This window comes from Chiloscyllium punctatum, chromosome 10, assembly GCF_047496795.1.
Source record: "Chiloscyllium punctatum isolate Juve2018m chromosome 10, sChiPun1.3, whole genome shotgun sequence".
NCBI lineage: Eukaryota > Metazoa > Chordata > Chondrichthyes > Orectolobiformes > Hemiscylliidae > Chiloscyllium > Chiloscyllium punctatum.
In genome coordinates, this window is record NC_092748.1 from 49,747,399 (window position 1) to 49,772,509 (window position 25,111).

Sequence of the window (25,111 nt, forward strand, 5' to 3'; positions counted from 1 at the left end):
AAAATTGGCTTGCAAATCAGAGACAAAGGGTGATGGTTTTTTTGTGATTGGGAGCCTGAGACCAGCTGTGTACTACAGGGATTGGTGCTGGTACCCTTGCTGTTTGTTATGTATATTAATGACTTGGATGTGAATGTACAAGGTATAATTAAAAAGTTTGCAGATGACACAAAAATTGTTGCAAGTGAGGAGGCTAGTCTCAGGCAACAATTTAATACTGATCACCTGCTAATTTGGGTGGAAATATTGCAGATGGAATTTAATCCCAGCAAGTGCTAGCTGATGCATTTTTGAAGGTCTAATAAGGGAAGGATATACACAATGAATAATAGGTACCTAAGGACTATTGAGGAAGGGATGTTGGTGTACCAGTCCATAGATCCCTAAAGTTGTCAGCAAATGCTTGCATTCATTATCCAGGATATGGAATACAGTAGCAAGGAAGTCTTGTTATAAACTTCATAAAACATTGCTTAGGCAACAAATGGAAGATTCTGTTCCATTTATGGTCACCACACTATTGAAGGACATGATTGCACTGAAAAGGAAATTTGCCAGAATGTTGCCTGGGTTGAAAAACCCTGGTAATGAGGAGAGACTGGATACCCTAGGTTTGTTTTACTTGGAACAGAGAAAGCTGAAGTGGTACCTGATTAAGGTATACAAAATTATGAGACACAGAGACAGGGTAGATCGTGAGAATCTTTTCCTCATAGCAGACATACCTCAGACCTGAGGGCACAAGTTTCGGGTGAGGAGTAAGTAGTTTAGAGGTGACCTGAGAAGAACAAGTTTTACCCAGAGGGTGGTAGAAGTATGGAATGTGCTGACTGGAGGATGTTTGATGAATTACTGCAGTGCATCTTGTAGATGGTATGGTGATGGTACAATGGCTGTGTTTTGTCCAGGTTAGTTAACATTTGAACTGTGTCTACACGTGAGCAGAGGCCATTTTAGCATTGTGGATAATGACTTCAAAACTAAAATTCCATTTAATTTATTAGCTGCATCAATAATATAAATACAAATTAGAAAAAGTATTGATCAGCACAATTGCAGCTTTAAAAAAAATACAAAATACTGCAGGTGTTTAAAATCTGGAATAAAAATGGAAGGTACAGGTTTGGCAGTATTAATGAAGAGAAATTGATTTAGTTTTACAGGTTGGAAATGACTTCAGAACTGAAGGTGAGTCATAATATGATGGGTTGGTTATGTTGTGAAAAGGGCGAAGGGAAAGAAGAACAAAGATGATTTGGGAGTGTGTGGAGGACAATAGGTATTAAGTATCAAAGGTTTCATGAAACAAGTGGCAAAGGAAATGGCAGTGGTTGTGTAAAAAGACAAAACATTTTTCCAGCAAGAAAGTAAACGCCGGAACATTGAACACCACTGTGTGAAAACAGTTTTAAAAAATTCAAACCGGCACACAATTAAAGTGAGAGCAAATCAATATACTTGCCATTTCACCCATTTTTTTCATCTTGATATGATCCCTTTTCTTCCTAAACTACTTTGCCTCAATTTCTGCAATAAACGGCGGCACAGTGGCTCAGTGGTTAGTACTGCTGCCTCACAGCGTCAGGACCCGGGTTCAATTCCCACCTCAGGCAACTATCTGTGTGGAGTTTGCACATTCTCCCCATGTCTGCGTGGGTTTCCTCCTGCAATCCAAAGATGTGCAGGTCAGGTGAATTGGCCATGCTAAATTGCCCATAGTGTTAGGGTAAGTGTAGGGGAATGGATGTGGGTGGGTTGCTCTTCGGAGGGTCAATGTGGACTTGTTGGGCCGAAGGGCCTATTTCCACACTGTCGGTAATCTAATTAATCTAAACCTCCTGAAGTTAATGCCTCCTAAAATCCTACCTCTTGTAAGAACTCCATTCTCACTTGCAGTTTCTGGGTTCTCTGCTGCATCTGTCCTGATGGTGTAAGCTTTCACAAAGGTAGTTCTGATGGGTTTTTTTTCATGCCAAGTATCACCCTTTTTGTGATTTGATGAGCCTATCACTCATGTCCAACCCATTTTCCACACACATGCTCTCACCCCATCCCTTCCAGAACTGCAATAGGATTCCTCTTGTCCTCAATTTTCAACCCACCAACTTGCATATTCAAAGGATAATGTTTCACTGTTACTGTCACTTCTGAATGATGCCAATAATGAAAGCATTGACTCTCCCCTCCCATTTAGTATTTTAATGGACCATTACCTCTACAGGACCCTGATCCACCACTACTCACACCTCATCCACTTTCAATGCAGTTGCTGGAAGTGTAACATGTGCCTTTTATCATATCTCCATCCAAGGTCCCAAATACTCCTTCCAGGTGAAGCAGCGCTATACTTACTTTGGTAGTGCCTGTATATTGTTTCCCTTTTCATAAAGTAGTCTCCTCTCCCTTTGGAAGTCCAAATGCAGATTAACTGATTACTCTGCTGAATCCATAAATATTTAGAGACAAAAATCCATAAATATTCCAGGAGCTTCTGATTGCTTAATGCTTCCCTCTACCACCATACTAATATGCTCATTTTTCTATCCATGGCTTGCTAATGTGTCCTATTGAAGTTCAGTGCAAGCTCAAGGAGAACCTCCTTACTTTCTGATTAGGCACTTTGCAATCTTCTGGACTTAACCTCTGGTTCAATAATTTCAGATCATGGACGCTGACTCTCCTTTTGATTCCACATTTTGCCATGTGCCAGTTTGATTTTTTTTATAAATGTATGGATGGATTTATCTGTTATTATGCCATTAATCTGCTCACTGATGCCCAGTTCAGGTTTGGTTGGAGCCACTCACTCCTGACCTCATTACAACCTTAGTTCAAACATGGACAAAATCGCTGAATTCCAGAGGTGAGGTGAGAGCGACAGTCCTTGACATCAAGGTCACATTTTGAGTGTGGCGTCAACGAATCCTAGCAAATCTAGGATAAGTGAGATTTGGAATCTTACGTGGCACATTGGAATGATGATTGTGGTTGTTGGAGGCCTAACCATCATCGGCTGCTTCACCAATGACCTTGCCCCTCTCATGTCAAAAATGGGGATGTTACCCAATGATTGTGCAATATTCAGCACCATTTGTGACTCCTCTGATACTGAAGCAGTCCATTTTCAAATATATCAAGATCTGGACAATATTTGGACTTGGGTTGACAAGATTTTTATCTCTCCACCTTGGAGGCTTCCTGCCTCTATTCCTGATGAAGGGCTTTTGCCTGAAACATCGATTTTCCTACTGCCTGGATGCTGCCTGACCTGCTGTGCTTTTCCAGCACCACTCTGATCTAAACTCTGGTTTCCAGCATCTGCAGTCCCCACTTTTGCCAAGTAGGCAAGTAACATTTAAAGCCATAGAGATGTATAGCATTGGAACAGACCCTTCGGTCCAACTACTATCCATGATGACCTAGTATCCTAAATTAATTTAGTCCCATTTGCCAATTATATCAAAATTCAACAGGAGCTGGGAAATGTGGATTGGACACAGCTATTTGGAGGGAAGTCCACATTTGATATGTGGGAGGCTTTCAAAGATAGGTTGAAGATAGTGCAGGATATGCATGTCCCTTTGAAAACAAGGGACAGGAAAGGCAAGATTCATGATCCATGGATGACTGGAGAAATTGTGCGACTAGCCGAGAGGAAAAGGGAAGAGTACATAAGGTCCAGTCAACTAGGAACAGAACAGGCTTTGGAGGAATATCGGGAGAGTAGGACCAATCTTAAACAAGGAATCAAGCAGGCTAAAAGAGGTCTTGAAATAAGTTTTTAGCAAGCAGAATTAGGGAGAATCCCAAAACCTTTTATTCCTATATAAGAGGCAAGAAGATAACTAGAGAAAGGGTTGGTCTGCTAAAGGATAAGGAAGGAAGGTTGAGTGTCGAACCCGAGAGAATGGGTGAAATTCTCAATGATTACTTTGCATCCATGTTCACTGAGGAACAGGAGGTGATGAATGCTGAGATTAGAGATAGAAGTTTGTTTCCTCTGGATCACATTGACATAAGAAGGGAGGATGTGTTGGGTAGACTAAAGGATATTAAGGGGGACAAATCCCCAGGACCAGATGGGATCTGTCCCAGGTTGCTGAGGGAGGCAAGAGAGGAAATAGCTGGGGCCCTGACAGATATCTTTGTAGCATCCGTAAACACAGGTGTCATGTCGGAGGACTGGAGAGTTGTTGTCCCCCTGTTCAAGAAGGGTAGTAGGGATATTCCGGGTAACTATAGACTAATGAGCCTGACATCAGTGGTGGGAAAGTTGCTGGAGAAGGTACTGAGGGATAGGCTCTATATTTGGAAGACAATGGGCTTATCAGTGATAGGCAACATGGTTTTGTGCGGGAGAGATTGTGCCTTACCAGTTTAATAGAGTTCTTTGAGTAAATGACCAAGTTGATAGATGAAGGAAGGGCTGTAGATGTCATATGTTCGATAAGGTTCCCCATGGTAAACTAATGGAGAAAGTGAAGTCACATGGTGTGTGCAGGGTGTTCTAGCTAGGTGGACAATGAACTGGTTGAGCAACAGGAGACAGAGTAGCAGTTGAAGGGAGTTTCTTGAAATGGAGAAGGTGACCAGTGGTGTTCCACAGGGATCAGTGCTGGGGTCGCTGTTGTTTGTGATATACATAAATGATCTGGAAGACGGCATTGTTGGTCTGATCAGTAAGTTTGCAGAAGACACGAATATTGGTGGAGTAGCTGAAAGCATAGGGGATTGTCAAAGAATATAGGAGAATATAGATAGACTGGAGAGTTGGGCAGAGAAGTGGTAGATAGAGTTCAATCTGGGCAAATGTGAGCGAATGCATTTTGGAAGGTTTAATTCTATAGCAAACTATACTGTCAACGGAAGAACCTTGGGAAAAGTTGATGAGCAGAGAGATCTAGGATTTCAGGTCCATTGTATCCTGAAGGTGGCTGCACAGGTGGATAGAGTAGTCAAGAAGGCATATGATATGCTTGCCTTCATTGGACAGGATATTGAGTATAAGAGCTGGCAAGTCATGTTAAAATTGTACAAGACTTTGATTCAGCCACATTTAGAATACTATGTACGGTTCTGGTCGCTGCATTACCAATGTGGACGCTTTGGAGAGGGGGCAGAGAAGGTTTACGAGGATGTTGCCTGGTATGGAAGGTGCTAGCTATGAAGAGAGGTTGAGTAGGTTAGGATTGTTTTCATTAGAAAAAAGGAGATTGAGGGGGGTCCTGATTGAGGTCGACAAAATCATGAAGGGTATAGACAGGATGGCTAAAGATAAGCTTTTTCCCAGGGTAAAGGATTCAATAACGAGAGGTCACGCATTCAAGGTGTGAGGAGAAACGTTGAAGGGGGTTACACGCGGAAAGTACTTTACACAGAGGGTGGCAGGTGCCTGATACGTGTTGCCAGCAGAGGTAGTAGATGCAGACATGGTAGACGCATTTAAGGTGTGTCTGGATAGATGCATGAGTAGGTGGGGAGTAGATAGATACAGACCCTTAGGAATTGGGCGATAGGTTTAGACAGTGGATTTGGATTGGCACAGGCTTGGAATGCCAAAGAACCTGTTCCTGAGCTGTAAATGTTTGTTCTTTGTTCTGTACCCCAATGCTCCCCAGGACCTTACCATTAAATGTATAAGTCCTGCCCTGGTTTGCTCCACCAAAATGCAGCACCTAAATTAAATTCTATCTGACGCTACTTGGCCAACTTGCCCATCTGATCATAGTTCCGATGTAACTTTCTTCACTGTCCACTACGCTACCAATTTTGGTGTCATCTGCAAACTTACTAACTATACCTCCTATGTTCACAACCAAATCAGTTATATAAATGACAAAAAGCAGTGCACCCAGCACTGATCCTTGCAGCAAAATGAAATTTAGAAGGATAAGAGGTGACTTGATTGAAACATAGAAGATCTTGAGGGGACTTGACAGGGTTGATGTGAAGAAGATGTTTTCTCTTACGGGAGAATTTAGAACCGCTGAGCAGCATGGTGGCTCAGTGGTTAGCACTAGCTCACAGTGCCAGGGACTCCAGTTCAATTCTCATCCTAGGCAACTGTCTGTGAGGAGTTTGCACATTCTCCCCATGTCTACGTGGGTTTCCTCCAGGGGCTTCGGTTTTCTCCCATAATCCAAAGATGTGCGGGTCAGGTGAATTGGCCATGCTAAATTGCCCAGAGTTTTAGGTGCATTAGTCAGGGGTAAATGTAGGACAGGGGAATGAGTCTGGGTGAGTTACTCTATGGAGGGTTGCTGTGGACTTGTTGGGCCGAAGGGCCTGTTTCCATACTGTAGGGAATCTAATCTTATAAATTAGAGCTCACTGTTTAAAAATAGGGTCACCCGTTTAAAACAGATGAGTAAGATCTTTTTTCTGTTAGAGGGTCATGAGCCTTTGAAACTCTCTTCCTGAAAATGTGCCACACAAATGCCAGACTATGACCATCTCCAGTAAGAGACAATCTACATACCACGCCTTGACATTAAATGATGTTACATCACTGAATCCCCTGTTGTCAACATCTGAGGGTTACCATAGACCAGAGATTCAATTGGTCTTGCCATATAAATACAATGGCTACAAGAGCAGCCAGAGGATAGTGAATATGTGGAACTCATTGCCGCAGAAAACTGTGGAAGCAAAGTTATTGAATATATTTAAGACCGAGATAGATAAGTTCTTGAGAAGGGAGATCAAGGGAAACCAGGAAAAGGCAGGAGAATGAGATTGAGAAACTTATCAGCCATGACCAAATGGTGGAACACATTCAGCTTGCCAAATGTCCTCATTTTGCTCCTATATCAGAGGATTAGATTAGATTAGATTACTTAGTGTGGAAACAGGCCCTTCAGCCCAACATGTCCACACCGCCCCGCCGAAGCGCAACTCACCCATACCCCTACATTTACCCCTTACTTAACACTACGGGCAAATTTAGCATGGCCAATTCACCTGACCTGCACATCTTTGGACTGTGGGAGGAAACTGGAGCACCCGGAGGAAACCCACGCAGACATGGCGAGAATGTGCAAACTCCACACAGTTAGTCGCCTGAGGCGGGAATTGAACCTGGATCTCTGGCGTTGTGAGGCAGCAGTGCTAACCACTGTGCCACCGTGCCGCCCATATCTTATGGTCTTACCAATCCCCCAAACTGTGAATGTCTGTTTAGTGTTGCTAGTAAGGAGAATGTAGTTTATGTGCTAAAGGTTCTGAAAGAATAATGTTTCTGTTTCATTAAAATCTTCGGTGACAAACAATATACGTCTGAGATGTTTTGACTGAAACATTTTGCATCATGGATCCATGAATCCCTTTAATGAAAACATATCAATGTTTTTTTTCTCTTTATTTCAGTCTGGCAGGTGAGCATCACTACCATTTTTTTGTCCATCCCTAGTTATGTTGAACTGATTCGCTGTCTAAACTTTTTTTGAAAGCAATTAAGAATTACCTGGCCAAGCCAGATAAAGATGGCAGATTTCTTTCCCTGAAACGAAGAGTAAAAGTAAACCAAATAGGTTTTTATGACAATTGACAGATGGTTGGCATTAGACTACCTTTTAATTCCAGATTTCAAATTTCATTATTTGTCATGATGGGATTCATTAGCTTTGGTGCTTTGATATTGCCACTACCCCATCATCTCTTCCTAAGATTTCTTAGTCGAGTTGAAAGGTCAGAGACCTGATGATGCCTGCGCTGCGTGTATTGTAGCTTATGTTTTAACTGTGAAAACTGGAAGATGTGAGAGAGGCATTTCCACTGTTGTACATTGGAAGTTCTAGTGTACTGAACTGATATCAGTTAACACGAAACATGTGATGGAGTTGCCTGTTTGTTTCCAGTTTGAGAAAAGCCTATCCTCTGTTTCCTTTATTTCAGCCAACTGACTGTTGCAGTGGCAAACATACAATGCTAACTCTCACTCAGGAGCATGAAGCATTGAATAAACAGTGGAACTTATCCTAATAAGAATAAAGCAGATTATTAGATTTTATTGCCCCGAGTACTCAAGTACAGGAGTACAGTGAAAACTGTATAAAGTCATTGTTCTCCAATGCTATCTTTGGTGCAAAAAAGTTTTTAGAAAAAAACTGCCATCTTGAATACAAAAACCAAAACAACAATTGAAGATACAAAAACCAGAATTTTTTAAAAAGACAGGTTTGAGGAGCCAGGTGGCCTACATCTGTTCCTATTTCTTATGTTTTAATGTTTTTACATCTTGTTAAACACTTTGAAAATCCATATAATCAAAATCCACCAGAATCCCCTCATTAACCTTTTTTATTACTACTTCAAAAAAGTTAATTACATTCATGAAACACAGTCTGCTTTTTACAAATCTCCACTAGCATCCCTTAATGAACTTAAAGCTCAAAGTTGTACAACTGAGCCTGTATTGTCTCTGTGTTTCTTCTACCAAAAGCCCTTACCCCACCTTTTTTTGCATTGAAATTCATTTGCCAGGTACCTGTCCATTTGGCCAACTTGTCAACGCCCTCTGAAGTTGCTGAGCATCATCCTCTCAATTCACTAATCTCCCTAGCTTAAAAGTCACACAAGACCAGGATATAGTCCAACAGGTTTGTTTGGAAGCACTAGCTTTCAGAGCGCCGCTCCTTCATCACATGGCTCCCTAGCTTAGTATTATGTATAACATCCTGTCCAAATTGCTTGTATAAATCAGAAGAAGCAAGGATCCTAACATTATTAATTTGCTAACCAATCTGCCTTGCAGCACCATATCAAGTACTTTCTGAAAGTCCAAATATACAACATTCACAGCACTATGCTCATTCACTTGTCAAAGAACTCAATTAAGTTTGTCAGACATGGCCTGCCCTTGGCAAAGCCATGTGGGCTATCTAGTATTCACTTATATTTTTCCTCTAAATGTATATTTACCTTATCCCGTTTTATTGCATCCATTAGTTTTCCCACTATAAATGTCAATCTGACAGGTCTGTCATTTCCTGATTTCTTCTTTACTCCTTTCTCAAACAATGGTGTCACATTTGTAATCCTCCAGTCCCAGGGACTAATCCTGTGTTCAGAGAAACCTGTAAAGTTTCTGTCAATGGATCCACAATTTTCTCTCTTACCTCTCTGAGCAATCTAGGATGCATTTCATCCAGCCTTTTTAGCCGCACTTCTTTATTTTTTACTTTTTTGCTTAGTTGCTCAACATCCACATTTTCAATTAGATTATTGTCACCATTTTCTAATTTGGTAAAGACAGAAGCAAGATACTCATTTAGTACCTCTGCCATATCCTTTGCTTAGTGAGCAGATTAGATTAGATTAGATTACTTACAGTGTGGAAACAGGCCCTTCAGCCCAACAAGTCCACACCGCCCCGCCGAAGCGCAACCCACCCATACCCCTACATTTACCCCTTACCTAACACTACGGGCAATTTAGCATGGCCAATTCACCTGACCTGCACATCTTTGGACTGTGGGAGGAAACCGGAGCACCCGGAGGAAACCCACGCAGACACGGGGAGAACGTGCAAACTCCACACAGTTAGTCACCTGAGGCGGGAATTGAACCTGGATCTCTGGCGCTGTGAGGCAGCAGTGCTAACCACTGTGCCACCGTGCCGCTTATTCTTTATTGGCCCTACTCTATCCTTCACTAATCTTTTACTATTGATGTTTGATGAACATTTTACTATTTGTTTTAGCACAGCCTGCCATCCTTTCCTCGAGCTTCCTTTAGCCTTCCTTTTCCCAGCTTTAGTCTCTTTCCTGAACTTGAGATACACTTCCTGATTTCTATTGCTGTTATTTTCCAGTGTGCCTCCTATGCCGCCTTCCTTATTTTCTCTTCAATATCTTTAAGCATCCTGGGTATTGAAGTTTTGGATACCTCATATTTATTTCTCACAAGTGTGAGCCTAGCTTGCACCCTGTTCATCTCTATTTTGAAAATCTCTGATTTTTCATCCACTGTTTTATCCACCAAAATACTTTCTTTTCAATCAGTTTGCTCCAGTTCAACTTTAGACCCCTGAATCTGCTATTTTTCAGCCTGGGATCATAATCCTTGACTGATTTTAATCCCTTTCCAACTTAATATTGGATTTTATCATATTATGACCACTATTTCCCAAATGCTCCCCAACTTTGAGGTTCTCCACTTGGCCTGCCTCATTTCCTAGAACCAGATTCAGTATAGCTCCCTCCTTGGTAGGATTGGAAATGTTCCAGAAAGTTCTATGCACGTTGCAGGAATTTCTCCCCTTCCATGCTCCACATGCTATCTTTTTCCCAGTCTACCCTCGGTTATTGAAATCACAAACGTTTAAAGCCCTACTTGTCTTGCAGATAATCTGCCGACAAATGCTACCTTCTACTCCTCTCCAATATTTGAAGATCAATAATGAATACCCTACAAGATCCTCCTTGTTTCTCACTTCCAACCATATAGATTCTATTTCAGGAACTGCATCTTGTTCAAGAGCAATTAAACTAATCTTTGAGAAAACTGCTACACTGCTACAATGGAAAGTTTTGTTTTAGTTTGTTTTGCAGTACAGGCAAATCATAGCAAACAAGGACATATAGATCATAGGGTGCTCAGACAGATCACGACATGAGTTTACGGCTGCACAAGAAGTGCACAAAGCAAGATCAACATTAGAACGATCAACATTTTTTGACATTCGAGAGATTCTTTCAGCAGTCTAATAACAGCAGTGAAGAAGCTGTTCTTGAACCTGTTGGTGCATGTGTTTAAGCTTCTGTATCTTTTGCCTGATGGAAATGTGGCTCAAGCTAGAACAGGACTGGATACTTAACATCCCGGGTTATAAAGCTTTTAGTAGCGATAGGATAGGTGAAAAAAAATTCCAAAACTAGGAGCATTAGTCAACTGCCTTGCAAGTTTAAATCCACCCTCATAACACTATTTATCAGCCAGAAGATTAGTTCTTTTTCTGCTCAGGTGAAGCCCATTTCTTCTGTGTAGGTTTCTCCTTTCTCAAAAGTGATTCCAGTCACCCAATATTCCAAACCTCTCCGTTGTACACCATCCTTCAAGGCACTCATTTAACTTACTGATTTGTCTTTGCTTAAATGGTAAAGGCTGTGGCAGAGGTAGTATTTCTGACGAACTATCCTGGATGACCTGTGTTTCACTCAGTGACTCTTAAGACTGATCCTGCAAGTCCTTCAATCCATCCCTCCCTATGTTATTTGCTTCTGTATGATTCACAACCATTGATTGTTCACCCTCTCTTTCCAGAAGTTTATCCAACTACTTTGTTACATCCCAAATCCTTGCATTTGGGAGGCGACAGACCATACAGGACTCACGATCTCAGCTGCAAACTAGCCTGTCTATCCCTTGAACTATTCAGTCACCCACTTGCGAATCACCATCTTGTGAATGAATCACCTACTACTATTTTACTAATCTGTCTATCAGTCTCTCTGTATTTTCCCCCAGAATAGCCTTCGGCACCATGGTACTGTGGCTTTCTCTCGAGTCATCCACACCTGACGTAGTATATTGCTCAGTAAATAAAATTTTATTCCTGTTAGATGGCTCCAAAGAGTTCTGGGTTTTTTGGACTTGTTTTTATTTTCTTTTTGGCAAATTTACCTGCCTTCTCTACATTCCTCCTGCCTGCCTATCATGATGTGGAGTGTCCACTATCAGGTAAGACTATTCTAGAAAGCTCTCTCCTCATCGTATGGTGCCCAATGAGGAGAATTGCTGCTCCAAATTAGACACAAGTTGTTCAAGGACTGCTATCCTCTGGCATTTCACGCAGATGTGATTGTCCTGGATGTCTTGTCAATCCAAAGCTTTCCGCACTTTACATGCCATACGCACCACAAGCTTTCCCAGAGTACCTATCATCTTTACTGGTCAAGATGATATACACTGCTGAGATTCTGCTGTTTCTAAGCCACAAACAATTTTCTAACGCCCCTCTCTCTTGTGGTGCACGGAGCAGAGAGGGAGGTAAACACTACAGAAATGTAAATGTTTGGGGCTTCACTGTTCTTTGACACCTGGTTTTCCACAATCCTCTTCTCAGTTGCAGTACCTGAGCTGACTTCTCCCAGAATATTTTTTTATTTCAAAAACCTACTTTATTCATTAAAAAAGTACTACCTGTGCCACAGCCTTTGTATATACATTTATAGTCAGTAGAGCTCTTCAATTCTATACAGTCTTTATATATGTATAACAAATAAACCAAAGGCATTTCTTACTTTGTGTGTTTGAGACACTAGGAGGATCCAGTAACTGAATGGACTACCATTGTACTTTGGATGATGGTCTTTCCCCACTGTACTTTGGTGACAGCTACCCCAGGTTTGAGTGCGTCGCTCAGCTCGCAGTCCTGGACCTTGGAATGTGCCAGTCCACAGCACTCAGTTGTGGTCAACTCTTTGCTCTGGAAGACCAACACATTTTGGGCAGACCAAAGAGTGTCTTCCCATAATTCTCTTCAGTTGCTTCTTACCCCTGCCCTCTGGATGCTATTCCTCCTGTTGAGCACTGGGTCCTCCATGATTCTCTTCTTATTTGTGTTGAGTGAGCCAACCTCTCCCAGAATCCTCCAGTTACTGCTCGCCATTGCACTCCGTTCACCCTATGGGTGACCATTCACCAAAAGGAGAGGAGACTGCAGACCTAGGAAACTCAGGATCCCTTGGAGCTAACAATTATGGAATTTTACATGAAATGCCTGAAGTCTTAGCTTTTTTGCTTCTTAGCTCTAACCAAGTGGAGTCTGACCTTGCCCCCTTGAGGAAAACTCTCTTTATCATTATACAATGTCTTCCCTAATAAATATGCCATCTTAACTCCATTTTTCTTCTCACTTTTTTCTGAACACTTCATTTCCTTGTGTTTAAGTGCCCAGTCCTCTTAATTTGAGCCACAATTTCATTATGATCACAGCGTCTTATTCTCATACTGATATTTGTATTTGTAACTCACTAAACGTGGGTGAGTCCTAATACTGTTTCGAATGTTTCGTAGTACAGTTATATATATAAGTTTTTATATATATTTGTAGATATTTTCTCTCTAATACAAGACTATACAACTTAAAATTATTTGCTGTATTCTTCTTTCTAGCTTAGCTACCTATCTAAACTGATGCAGGCATTAAAATATATGTTGGCTTTTAGCTTTTGGCTGTAAAATTCACATGAATTAATTGCACTCTCCACTTCAACATTTCATATGTATCGCCTGTACAAAATGGTAAGTGGGTAAATTTGAACCCTTGAATAACCATTTGCTCATTCATCCACCCTAAATAACATGGGAATTTAGAGGATGGCCATGTCTCTGAACTGTCAATAGCAGATTGCATCAGTCAAGTCTTCTTTCTTCCTTTAATAAAATTTCAGGTAATTAGCATTGTCCAGTTAATAATAATTTGATCCTTATGTGAGTATAATATTTGAGGCTATCAAATGCAAATTTCACATACACTTTGCTATGTGATACTGTGGGAAGATAAAATGTGTCAGAATATACAAACATCAGACATTTAATTGTATTACCACGTATAATCAACAAAATTAAGTTGATTACTGGAAAATTATTCTTTCAGTTGAAGAGAGTGTTGTAGTATCAGGATGTGCAGCTGCAAGTATAATTTCTAATAAGTCCGTACATGATTGTGGTGGCTGCCTCAGTTATTATAGACATTTTTTATTAGATCTGCATATGTAACATTTATTATTAACTAGAATACAAAAGCACTGTGTATATAACAAAGCATTGAATGCAACATTTCAGTTTAAATGTTTAATTTAGATGTTGTGTTATAATAGCCTAAAAATGTCAACTGATTCAAATAATAAGGCTTAAATCTTTTTTCATTAACATTTTACTAAATCAAATTTGAAAGGAAATATTTTTGAGATCTGCAAACCAAACATCTTACCGGTGACATGCATGCAAAGAAAATTAAGATACATTGTGTTTAAGGGTGACAACAAATTAAAAGTTTTGTGAATCAATGTGCAGCAACCTACTATAAGATTTTATATATTTCAGGCTGTGAACTTCAAAGTTTACACATTTCCTAGCTTATAACTGCACAACTGTTTACTTACCAATTAATTTTGTGGGCAAAATATTGCTTAGTTCGGACTGAAAATTGAGAAATTAAGACTTTTGACTGAAAATTAAGAGAAATAACCTAATTTAAACTGTGAGTATTAAGTTAGTTTTTAGAAGAGTTTCAGATATGCTTGAGTAGAAAGTCATGACAACACATTTATCAGCTTGAAAAGGGAGACATTAACAGCCTTATGAATATGCATGTGTCTGGTTAATTAAGTTAATTGTTCTGCAGAAGTGCTCGCACTTCCAAGGACAATTTTTTAAACAATTTCTGCTTGATACAATCATTAGTCATGCTTTACCTGAACTATTAAAATCTTAGTCTTCAATTTAGTCTTGCCGTAATTTTAGCTGAAAAGATTGCCTCCAAATGGGAGAAAATGAATGAGATCCCATTGTGTCTTGTGTTTTGATATCAGCTTATCTTTTGCTGCTGAGAGAAATTGGTGCAATTAGATTTTATTTATAATGAATAGATTAATTAATTTATCAGCACCCATGTTGAGCAGTGTCACTCTTTGCTGCTCTGAGAATGTTCAAAGTGGCATGAATATAAAATTAAATGCCCATCTCTTCCATGCCCAAGCTGTTCACTCTCTCTAACACAGTTGTGGAGCATGCCCAGGTAGGACCAGCATTCATTTTTTAAAAAAAGTGACATATGGAGATTCCCAGAAAACCAAAAGACTGACAAATATCTATAGTGTCATTTTGTTGGGGCACAGAATATCTGTAGGCTATTCGTAGGCGCATTAGTCATTCAGCATTTTTAGATTTTGTTAAATTCCCAGTTTCTCCAATGAAGCATTGAGCGCAATATGGAAGTAATTATATTTCAGCAACCAAAATAAAATAAAGCTGCATGCAGATTGTCTGTTTTCCAAATGTGGAATATCTATTTTTAATATTTTTATAAAGTCCACATGAAAAAAGACAGTTTATATGTTTAGAGTAATTAAGAATTTCTTAATGTTTGTATTGCATTTCCACGAAGGACATGGGAGTGATACTAAATCTTTGTCTGGGGGAGGGGGTGGTTCTGCTGAAAGCCACCCTTGCCCTTGTTGCTATACCCCTCTCGTCACCCATCCACCAACCAGTTAATCTCCTTTCTCACCTGTGACCTAAGATCTAGTGTTTTCCTGGCCCCAGGTTAGTGTCATACCAGCAGCAGACATCTCCTTCCCAATGGTGCAGATATTCATTGCAGCCATCAAGTACTTCAGTGGAACAGGGTGCAGCAGACCTTTTTGAAAAAAGGTGATAAGTTTGTTTAAGAATCTGCCCATGACTATATTTATAAAGTGAATAATGCCATTAACCTTACTTATGGCCTCAACCTGTAAGTTAACTTTAGAGAATTATGTATTTGAACCTTGAAGTCTCTATATTTGTTCCCGCACTTAAGCAATATGCTTAAAACCAACATCAAGATTGTCAATTTGTGTCTTTAGCGCAAACAGTAATTTTACGAAGTGAAACAGCAAGATATTGGCAGTAAAAACAATGAACTATAGCAAAGTGGCAACAAATATATTTATAATGATATTTAGATTTAGATTGATGTTCCCAAACCTGTTTTCTGTTATCAAATTGTATAAATGTAAAGTTGTGCAACTATACTACATGGCAAATTTCTTTGCCCATATAAAAAGTAAGGTGACAGTTTTATAATTCTGGATTTTACCAATTAAAAAAAAAGTTCCAGAAGAACGTCAGGGATACTTCTGAAGTTTTCAGTGACTACTTTATGGCTGGAATAAGTAACCAAGATAGAGCCTCATGCTGCACCTTTGTGTCCTTAGAAAAAGAAAGTTGAAGTATTATGGGTCTGTGAGATAATCAACGTTGGTACTAGGAGGTCAATGTCAAATTTGCAATAGACATGTTTTGAATTCTAAGGGTGACTTAAGAAAAGTTCAAACTATTTAGAATTTTTAAAAAATGCAAACTTCTTCATAGCCTTCAGGATTTCAATGTGTATTGAGTCAGCCAAAGAGGGAAACAAAACAAAATATGTCTTTCAATGACATGTAGTTTTCACTAAATAGTTTATTTAATTAAATTAAAAAAGAAAAAATGTAAGTAAATGGATGATCATGGAACAGAATCAAATAAAGTTACTATAGTTTTGTCAGACCATAGGGCTGCTCTCATTATAGAGAGACAACTGGTGGTGGTTAAACCTGAGGGCCACACACCTCAGGCAAGGGGACAGTACTTCATGGTAACCTCAGCCAATGCAGGAATTGAACCCACACTGTTGGGATCCTTTTCTGGCAATTCAACCAACTGAGCTAACTGACACCTGACAAAGCAATGCAGTAAAATTAAACTTAGCACATTTTAGTTGTTGATACAAAACAGAAATTGCTGTAAAAACTTATGTCTGGTAGCATCTGTGGAGAGAAATCAGAGTTAACGGTAACTCTGATTTCTTTCCACAGAAGCTGCCAGACCTGACTTTTTACAGCAATTTACATTTTTGCTTCTGATTTCTAGCATCTGCAATTCTTTCAGTTTTTTTTTTATTTATTGATAAGTACTTTTATTAATTTTTGACTTGCCTGGTAACATGCATTGGGCAGGTAGCTCTGCTGGTTCGAGCATGGTGCTAATAATGCCAAGTTCGTGGGTTCAGTCCCCACACTGACCAAGTGTAGTGCTGAGTTGGGCAAACCAGTGACGTTTGCAGTGCCATGTCAGGGTTGGTGATTGCTTTATGGGCAGCACGGTGGCACAGTGGTTAGCACTGCTGCCTCACAGCGCCCGAGACTGGGGTTCAATTCCTGTCTCAGGCAACTGTTTGTGTGGAGTTTGCACATTCTCCCCTTCTCTGCGTGGGTTTCCTCTGGATGCTCCGGTTTCCTCCCACAGTCCAAAAATGTGCAGGTTAGGTGAATTGGCTATGCTAAATTGCCTGTAGTGTTAGGTGAAGGGGTAAATGTAGGGGAATGGGTCTGGGTGGGTTGCTGTTCGGAGGGTCGGTGTGGACTTGTTGGGCCGTTTGGCCTGTAATCTAATCATAAAGTCTTTAAAGCATCTGGCTATGAAAGTGTACTTCTACACCAAAACTGAAGAAGCAAAATTAAGTCACCAAAGTCAAGGGGCTTGAGACTAAGTCAAAATTAGGCTCTAGACTTCATTTGTCTTGAGCAGGCAAATTATGTCAGTTTTTGGGGGAAATTGAAGATCAACCATCCAGCCTCCTTCCCCCATGATATCTCTGCTGATTTTTGAAATGCAAGTGAAACTAGTTGCCTGTCTTCATGAAATATAATGAAAGGTTTCATAATTATATTGACTGTTAATTTATATACAGTATTTATAAATGTGTTTTGATTATTATTTGTGCTCATAAATATATATTTGCTATCTTTCAGGTTCCACAAATATCTTGGCATTTTCTGTACATGGAATTAAACATCCTGGTACTGCAGCAATGCATATCATTATGGGTCTGTACGCTTCAAGCCTTTAAATAATTATTTTAAATATATTGCAAAAATGATTGAATAGTATTATTGACTTAGGTTAATTTTGGGTTCTTCAGCTTATACTTGACTACAATTTTGAAAATTGCATGTGCCACCAATTCATGTGTTGATTGCTAACTGCTGCAAATGTGGTACTAGCTAAGATTTGTCTGTTCATCACTTTCTCTCTTGCATTATGTTGAAAATAGGATAGGTTTAGTAAATAATAGCCTGGATCTTAGACCTCCAGACATTGAGTTGGACACATCCTGAAATGTTAGAAATGTAGAAAACAGAAACATAGAAAATAGGAGCAGGAATAGGTCATGTGGCCCTTCAAGCCCACTCTGCCATTCAATATGATTTTGATTGATCATCCAACTTCGTACTCTGTTCTTGTTTGTTCCATACCCTTTGATTCCTTTATCCATAACAACTATATTTAACTGCAACAGTCCACTTGCTGTGGGTTGACTCACAATGTCACTGGGGAGGGAATTCCAGGATTTTGATCCAGCGACAGGAAAGAAATGGTGATATATTTTTAAGTCAGGATGGTGAATGGCTTGGAGGGGAACTTGAAGGTGGTCGTGCTGCACTTATCCTTCGAGATGGAAGTGGTCATAGGTTTGGAAGCTGCTGTTTGAGGATCTTGGGTGAATTTCTGCAGTGAATCTTGTAGGTGGTACACACTGCTGTTACTGACCGTCGGTAGAGGGAGTGGATGCTTGTGGATGTATTGCCAAACAAGTGGGGAATATTCCATCATACTCCTTACTTGTGCCTTGCAGGTGGTGGACAGGGTTGGGGGTCAGAAGCTGAGTTACTCGCCATAGTATTCATAGCCTATGACCTTTTCTTGTGACCACTGTGTTTGTATGATAAGTCCAGTTAAGTTTCTGTCAATGATAACCTCTGGATTTTGATAGTAGTGGATTCAGTGAAAGTAACACCATTAAATGTCAAGGGGGAGTAGTTATAATGTCTTTTAATCTTAATGGTCATAGCCTGGCATTTGTGTGTTACTTGCCACTTGTCAGCCAAAGCCTGAATATTGTCCAGATCCCGTCGCATTTGAACATGGACTGCTTCAGTATCTGAAGACTTGCAAATGGTGCTGAACATTGTGCAATCATTGAGCATCCCAACTTCTGACCTTATGGAGGGAAGGTCATTGAGGCAGCCGAAGATGATTCGGCCTAAGACACTAACCTGAGGAACTCCTGCAGACATGTCCTGGAGCTGTGATGACTGACCTCCAATATTCATGTCCAACTTCTTATATGCCAGGTATGACTCCAATCAGTGGAGTATTTCCACCCTGATACTCATTGATTCCAGTTTTGCTCGGCTCCTTGATGCAACATTCAGTTGAATGCAGCCTTGATTTCAAGGGCTGACACTCACACATCACCTCTGAAATTCAGCTCTTTCCTTCATGTTTGAACCAAGGCTGTAATGAGGCCAGGAGCTGAGTGGCTCTGATGGAACCCAAACTGAGCATCACTGAGCAAGTTGTTGCTGAGGAGGTGCTGCTTGAAATTGCTGTTGGTGATACCTTCCATCACTTTATTGATGATTGAGAGTAAACTGATGGGGGTGTAATTTGCTTGATTAGATTTGTCCTGTTTTTTTATGTACAGGACATACCTGGACAATTTTCCACATTGTCAGGTAGATGCCACTGTTGTAACTGTACTGGAAGAGCTTGCTAGGGGAGCATAAGCCTTCGGTACTATTACTAGAATGTTGCAAGAGTCCGTAATCTTTGCAGTATCCAATGTTTCCAGCCATTTCTTGACATCACATGGAGTGAATCGAATTGGCTGAAGACTGGTTTCTGTAATGCTGGGGCCCACTGAAGGAGGCTGAGATGGGTTATCCGCTGGGCTCTTCCATCATTAAGGATGGCGACATTTTTGGAGCTGCTTCCTTCAGTGTGTTTTTGTAATTGTCCACCACCATTCATGATGATGTGGCAGGATTACTGAGTTTAGATCTGATCCCTTGGTCGTAGGATTCCTTAAATATGTCTATCACTTGCTGTTTATACTGTTTGCAAGTAGTCCTGTTTGGTAGCTTCACCAGGTGGATACGTTATTTCTAGGTATACTTGGTACTTCTCCTGGCATGCCATCCTGCACTCTCCATTGAACCAGGGTTGATCCCCTTGCTTGATGATAATGGTTGAGTGGGAGATGTGCTGGAGTTACAGATCGTGCTGGAGTACAATTCTGCTCCTGATGACCCACGGAGCCTTAGGGATGCCAAGACTTGAGTTGCTAGATCTGCTTGAAATCTTTTTGAATTGGTGCGGCATGGTAGCTCAGTGGTTAGCACTGCTGCCTCACAGTACCACGGAGTGGGTTTGATTCCAGCCTCGGCTGACTGTGCGGAGTTTGCACATTCTCCCCATGTCTGCATTGGTTTCCTCCCACAGTCACAAAGGTTTGCAGGTCGGGTGAATTGGCCATTCTAAATTGCCCATAGTGTTAGATGCATTAGTCAGGGGGACACTGGTCTGGGTGGGTTACTCTTCAGACAGTCGGTGTGGACTTGATAATACCACTAGGCTATCGCTTCCCCATAGCCTACCATGTGTCCTTAAACTGTGATACCTGGTTCTGGACTTCCCAGTCATTAGGAATATCATTCATGTATTCGCCCTGTCTGGTTAGAGGGTCATACAACCCAGCATCAGGCTCTATGGCCCAACTTGTCATGCTGACCAAGTTCCTATATGAACTAATCCCCTTTGCCTGCATTTGGCCCAAATCCCTCTGAACCTTTCCTATTCATATACTTGTCCAAATGTGTTTTAAATGTTGAAATTATACCCAATGCCACCACTTCCTCTGGCAACTTGTTCCATGTACATGTGAGCTCTGTGAAAAACAGTTGCCCCTCAGATCCCTTTTAAATCTTTCCCATCTCATCTTAAACCTATGCCCTCTAGTTTTGGACTCCCCGACCCTTAGGAAAACACCTTGTCGATTTACCTTATTTATGCCCCTCATGATTTTATAAACCTCTAAGACCATCCCTCAGCCTCCTATGCTCCAGGGAGAAAAGTTCCAGCCTATCCAGCCCCTCCTTACAAACAAGCTCCCCAGTTTTTGTGATATTCTTGTAAATCCTTTTTGTCCCTTTTCCAGATTAATAACATCCTACCATGCAGGAGGGCAACCAGAATTGTATGCTGTACACCAAACGTGGCCTTACCAATGTCTTATACAGCTACAACATGATGTTCCAAATCCTCAGTGCTTTGATCAATTAAGGCAATTGTGCCAAATTCCTCCTTCATCACACTGACTACCAATGTTCTGCTTTTAGGACCTGAATTTCTGCACAGAGATTGGTATCCCGTCACCAAATTACCCTTTGAGATTTGCGTAAAGATTTGAAGCTCAGGTGTTGGTTGCCGTGGTTGTGGGGGTGTTTGCCGAGCTGGGAAGTTGATTTGTAGATGTTTCATCCCCTTTCTTGTTGACATCTTCAGTCCTTTGGACCCACCTGTGAAGCGCTGCTGTACTGTCTCTTCTGGAATTTATTTGGTTCCGGTACTGCTGCTTCTGGTTGCTGGTCTGGTTGTTTGTTGTAGTATATACAGTCTAGGTGTATGTGTTTGTTCGTGGAGTTCGTGGATGAGTGCCATGCCTCTAGAAATTCTCTGGCTGTCCTCTGTTTAGTTTGTTCTATGATCATTGTGTTGTCCCAGTCGAATTTATGGTCCTTGTCATCTATGTATATGGCTGCTAGGGACAGATAATCATGGTGTTTAATGGCTACTTGGTGTTCATGGATGCGGATTGTTGATTGTCTGTTTGTCCTGTATAGTGTTTGTGTAGTTTTTGCACAGAATCTTCTAACTTACAATTGCCTTGCACATGATGGATATAGGGTCTTTTGTGCTGGTGAGTTGTCTGAGTATGGCTGTTGGTTTATGGGCTATCGATCCAAGTGGTCAGAGAAATCTGGCTGTCAAATCTGAGACTTTTTTAATATAAGGTAGAGTGGTTAGTGTGTTGCGTCGTGTTATTTGTTAGGAATCTGTGAATGAAGTTGCAGGGATATCTGTTCTTGCTGACGACTCTATGGAGGTGTTCTCTTTGCGGGTCAGGAGTGCTGCAGTGTGTTGTAGCCCTTTTGAACAGCGCTCTAATGCAGCTTCTCTTGTGTTTGGGAGTTGGTGTTGTGGTTCAGGATCTGGTCAGTGTGTGTGGCTTTTCTGTACACTTTTGCGGTGCGTTCACCATTCTGTGTTGTTCCTACCATCTCATCCAGGAATGGGAGTTGATTGTTGGTTTCCTCCTCTTTCATAAATCTGATCCCTGTGAGCATGGTGTTAAATAATCCATTGTGTGTTCTCGATTTCTGTTCTCTTAATAATTACAAAAGTATCATCCACGTAACTGATCCAGAGTTGGGTCAGATTTGTGGGAGGGCTGTGCGTTCCAGTCTTTGCATCACTGCTTCTGCTATGAGCCCAGAGATGGGTGAGCCCATAGGTGTTCCATTGATCTGTTCATATATTTGGTTGCTGAATGTGAAGTGTGTCGTCAAGCACAGGTCTAGTAGTTTGAGCATGCAGTCCTTGTTGATAGCTTCCTCATCATGTCGTCTGTTCTGTTTGTCCAGGAGGTTGGCTATTGTCTCTCTGGCTAAAGTTTTGTCAATTGAAGTGAACAGTGCTGTTACATGAGACCATTGCTTCATCCTTGTCTATGTTTATGTTCCTGATGTTGTCCAGAAATTCCTGTGATTTCGTAATTATTAAGAGAACAGAAATTGAGAACATAAATCGGATTATCAACACCGTGCTCACAGATATCAGATTTACGAGAGAGGAGGAAACTGACAATCATCTCCCAATCCTGGATGTGATGGTAGAAAGAATACCGAACAGTGAATGTGCCACAAAAGTGTATAGAAAAGCTATATACAGGGACCAGATCCTCAACTACAACAGTAACCACCCAAATACACACAGAAGCTGCGTTAGGTCCCTGTCCAAAAAAATTACGACATACTGCAGCACTCCCGACCTGCAAAGAGAAGAACAACACCTCTACAGAATCTTCAAGAACAGATATGTCCATAACAGACAAACAACATGGCGAGGACATGCCACAACCCAACACAGTAACCACGCTACCTTATTTAAAAACATCTCGGAACTGACGGCCAGACTTGTCCGACCACTTGGATTCATGATAGCCCATAAACCAATAGCCACACTCAGACAGCAGCTCACCAGAACAAAAGACTCTATACCCATCATGTGCAAGACAGGCGTAATTTACAAGATTCCATACAAAGACTGCACGAAACACCATATAAGACAAACACACAAACAATTAGCAATCCGCATCCACAAACACTAGCTAGCCACTAAATGCCACGACCAGATGTCCCTAGTAGCCATACACATAGATGACGAGGACTACAAATTCAATTGGCATAACACAACAATCATAGCACAAGCTAAACAGAGGACAGCCAGAGAATTTCTAGAGGCATGGCACTCATCCATGGACTCCATCAACAAAACCACAGACCTGGACCCAATATACCAGCCACTACATCGAGCAACAGGAACAGAACCAAATAAATTCCTGAAGAGACAGTACAGCAGCGCTTTACAGGAGGCTCCAAAACACTGAAGGTGTCACCTAGACAGGATACAAAACATCTGCAAATCAAATTCCTTGGCGAACATACCCACAATCAAGGCAACCTTTTATTTACATATGCATAGTACACTGGCTATAGCCAGCCAGCTCGGAGTCAGTCCCCTGAACTGAGGTGATTCTAAATCTCCTGGGTATAAGAAATGAGGGCTAGTCCCGGATTTGAACACGGGACCTCTCGCATGTCAACATGTTCTCTAAATCATCTCCACCAGGATCTCATAGTCAATACGATCCAGCTGGCTCCAATCACTACATCCCTTACCTCGCCAAATCTGGGGATGTAGCCTGGTCTCTCTCTTGCATCGTTTTCGCCCTAGGTCTGGTTTATCTGACATGAATGGCGTATAACGAACCATAGCCTGTCTCTTGCATCTGGAGTGCCTTGAGAGGATTTCCTCCTCTTACGGCAATAACAGTATCGTGGCTGCATCCATCTCTGACTCTGAGGTTTTCTCGACACTAGACGGAGACTGAAAAACCTACTTTTCTGACAGGCCCTCTGGCTGTTCAAAGAGGCCAGATATGTTTTGCTCCTGTCCCATTTGCAAGGTAACAGCTTTCAGGTGATCCACGTGTTTGTTCAGGACTGTATTACCTACCCGAACTTTCTAAGTGACAGGACCTGACTTCGCATCAACCTGACTTTGTACTCATACAGGGTCATTTCCATCAGCAAACTTCATCCCCTGAATTAAATCCTCTTTTACTTAGAGGAGGCATATGGCCTGCCATGACGTTCCAGCTGCCGTTTCACCCCCGCCCATCCACCAGGTCTGGGAATATCAGGTTTAACCTGGTGCAGAGTCTTCTCTCCAACAGCAACTCTGACGGAGTTATCTTTGTTGTTATGTGTGGGGTGGTTCTGTAATCAAACAGGAACTGGTACAGTTTGGTATCAAGTAGTGCTGTATGCTGCTTCTTTAATCCTGTCTTCAACATTTGGACTGCACTTTCCACCAGATCATTGAATGATAAATGTTATGGAGCTGTGCTGATGTGCCAAATGCCATTTGACTTCAGGAAATATTCAGATTCACTGCTGGTAAATGATGTCCCATTGTCCATGACCAATCCGTCTGGGTGCCCGTGTATTGCAAACAATGCTTGCAGCTTCTCAATCATCATCCCTGAGTTTGTTGAATGGACTTTATGCACATCCACATTTTTATAGGCATCCACAATGACCAGGAACATTGAGCCCATGAAATGACTGGCATGGTCCATGGTTACGCAGCCATTCCTACAGATGTGGGGCCACTGCTTATGTCAGGTTTTGTCCCCTGGGCACTGCCCCCCAATGCAGCTATGTCGGCATCCAAACCTGACCACCAGACATAGCTTCTTGCTAGCAGCTTCATCTTGGAAACACCTGTATGACTCTTGTGGAGTTTGGCCAGTATCTGGTGGTGACCTTTACTTGGGACAGTCACCTTTGCTCCCCATTGCAATAAGTTGTCCTGTATGGTGATCTGATCTAGCTGGGTCCAGAAAGGATTCAGTCCTGTTTGCGATGGCCATTCTATTTCCCTCATTACTATCAGATATTTTAGTTTCACTAGGGCAGGATCTTTTTGTGGATTAGTGGTGCTGGAAGAGCACAGCAGTTCAGGCAGCATTCCAAGTAGCTTCAAAAAGCTACTTGGATGCTGCCTGAATTGCGGTGCTCTTCCAGCACCACTAATCCAGAATCTGGTTTCCAGCATCTGCAGTCATTGTTTTTACCTCAAGGATCTTTTTGCGTCCACATTCAAATATTGTCAGTGGTGACTGGAAGGATGTCCAGCAATTTTAAAACTAAAATGGACCTTCTGGGGAAGGCAC

General features: G+C 41.3%; 1 protein-coding gene across 9 annotated transcripts in view; it reads left to right on the forward strand.

The window, feature by feature from the left end:
• cerkl (CERK like autophagy regulator) overlaps positions 1-25,111 on the forward strand; it is a 159,811-nt gene that overhangs the window by 121,241 nt on the left and 13,459 nt on the right. For all 9 annotated transcript variants that reach the window (XM_072579082.1, XM_072579079.1, XM_072579080.1 and 6 more), the window contains one exon: positions 17,502-17,576. In XM_072579082.1, the coding sequence (XP_072435183.1) occupies positions 17,502-17,576 (75 nt within the window). The remainder of the gene's footprint in view (positions 1-17,501; positions 17,577-25,111) is intronic.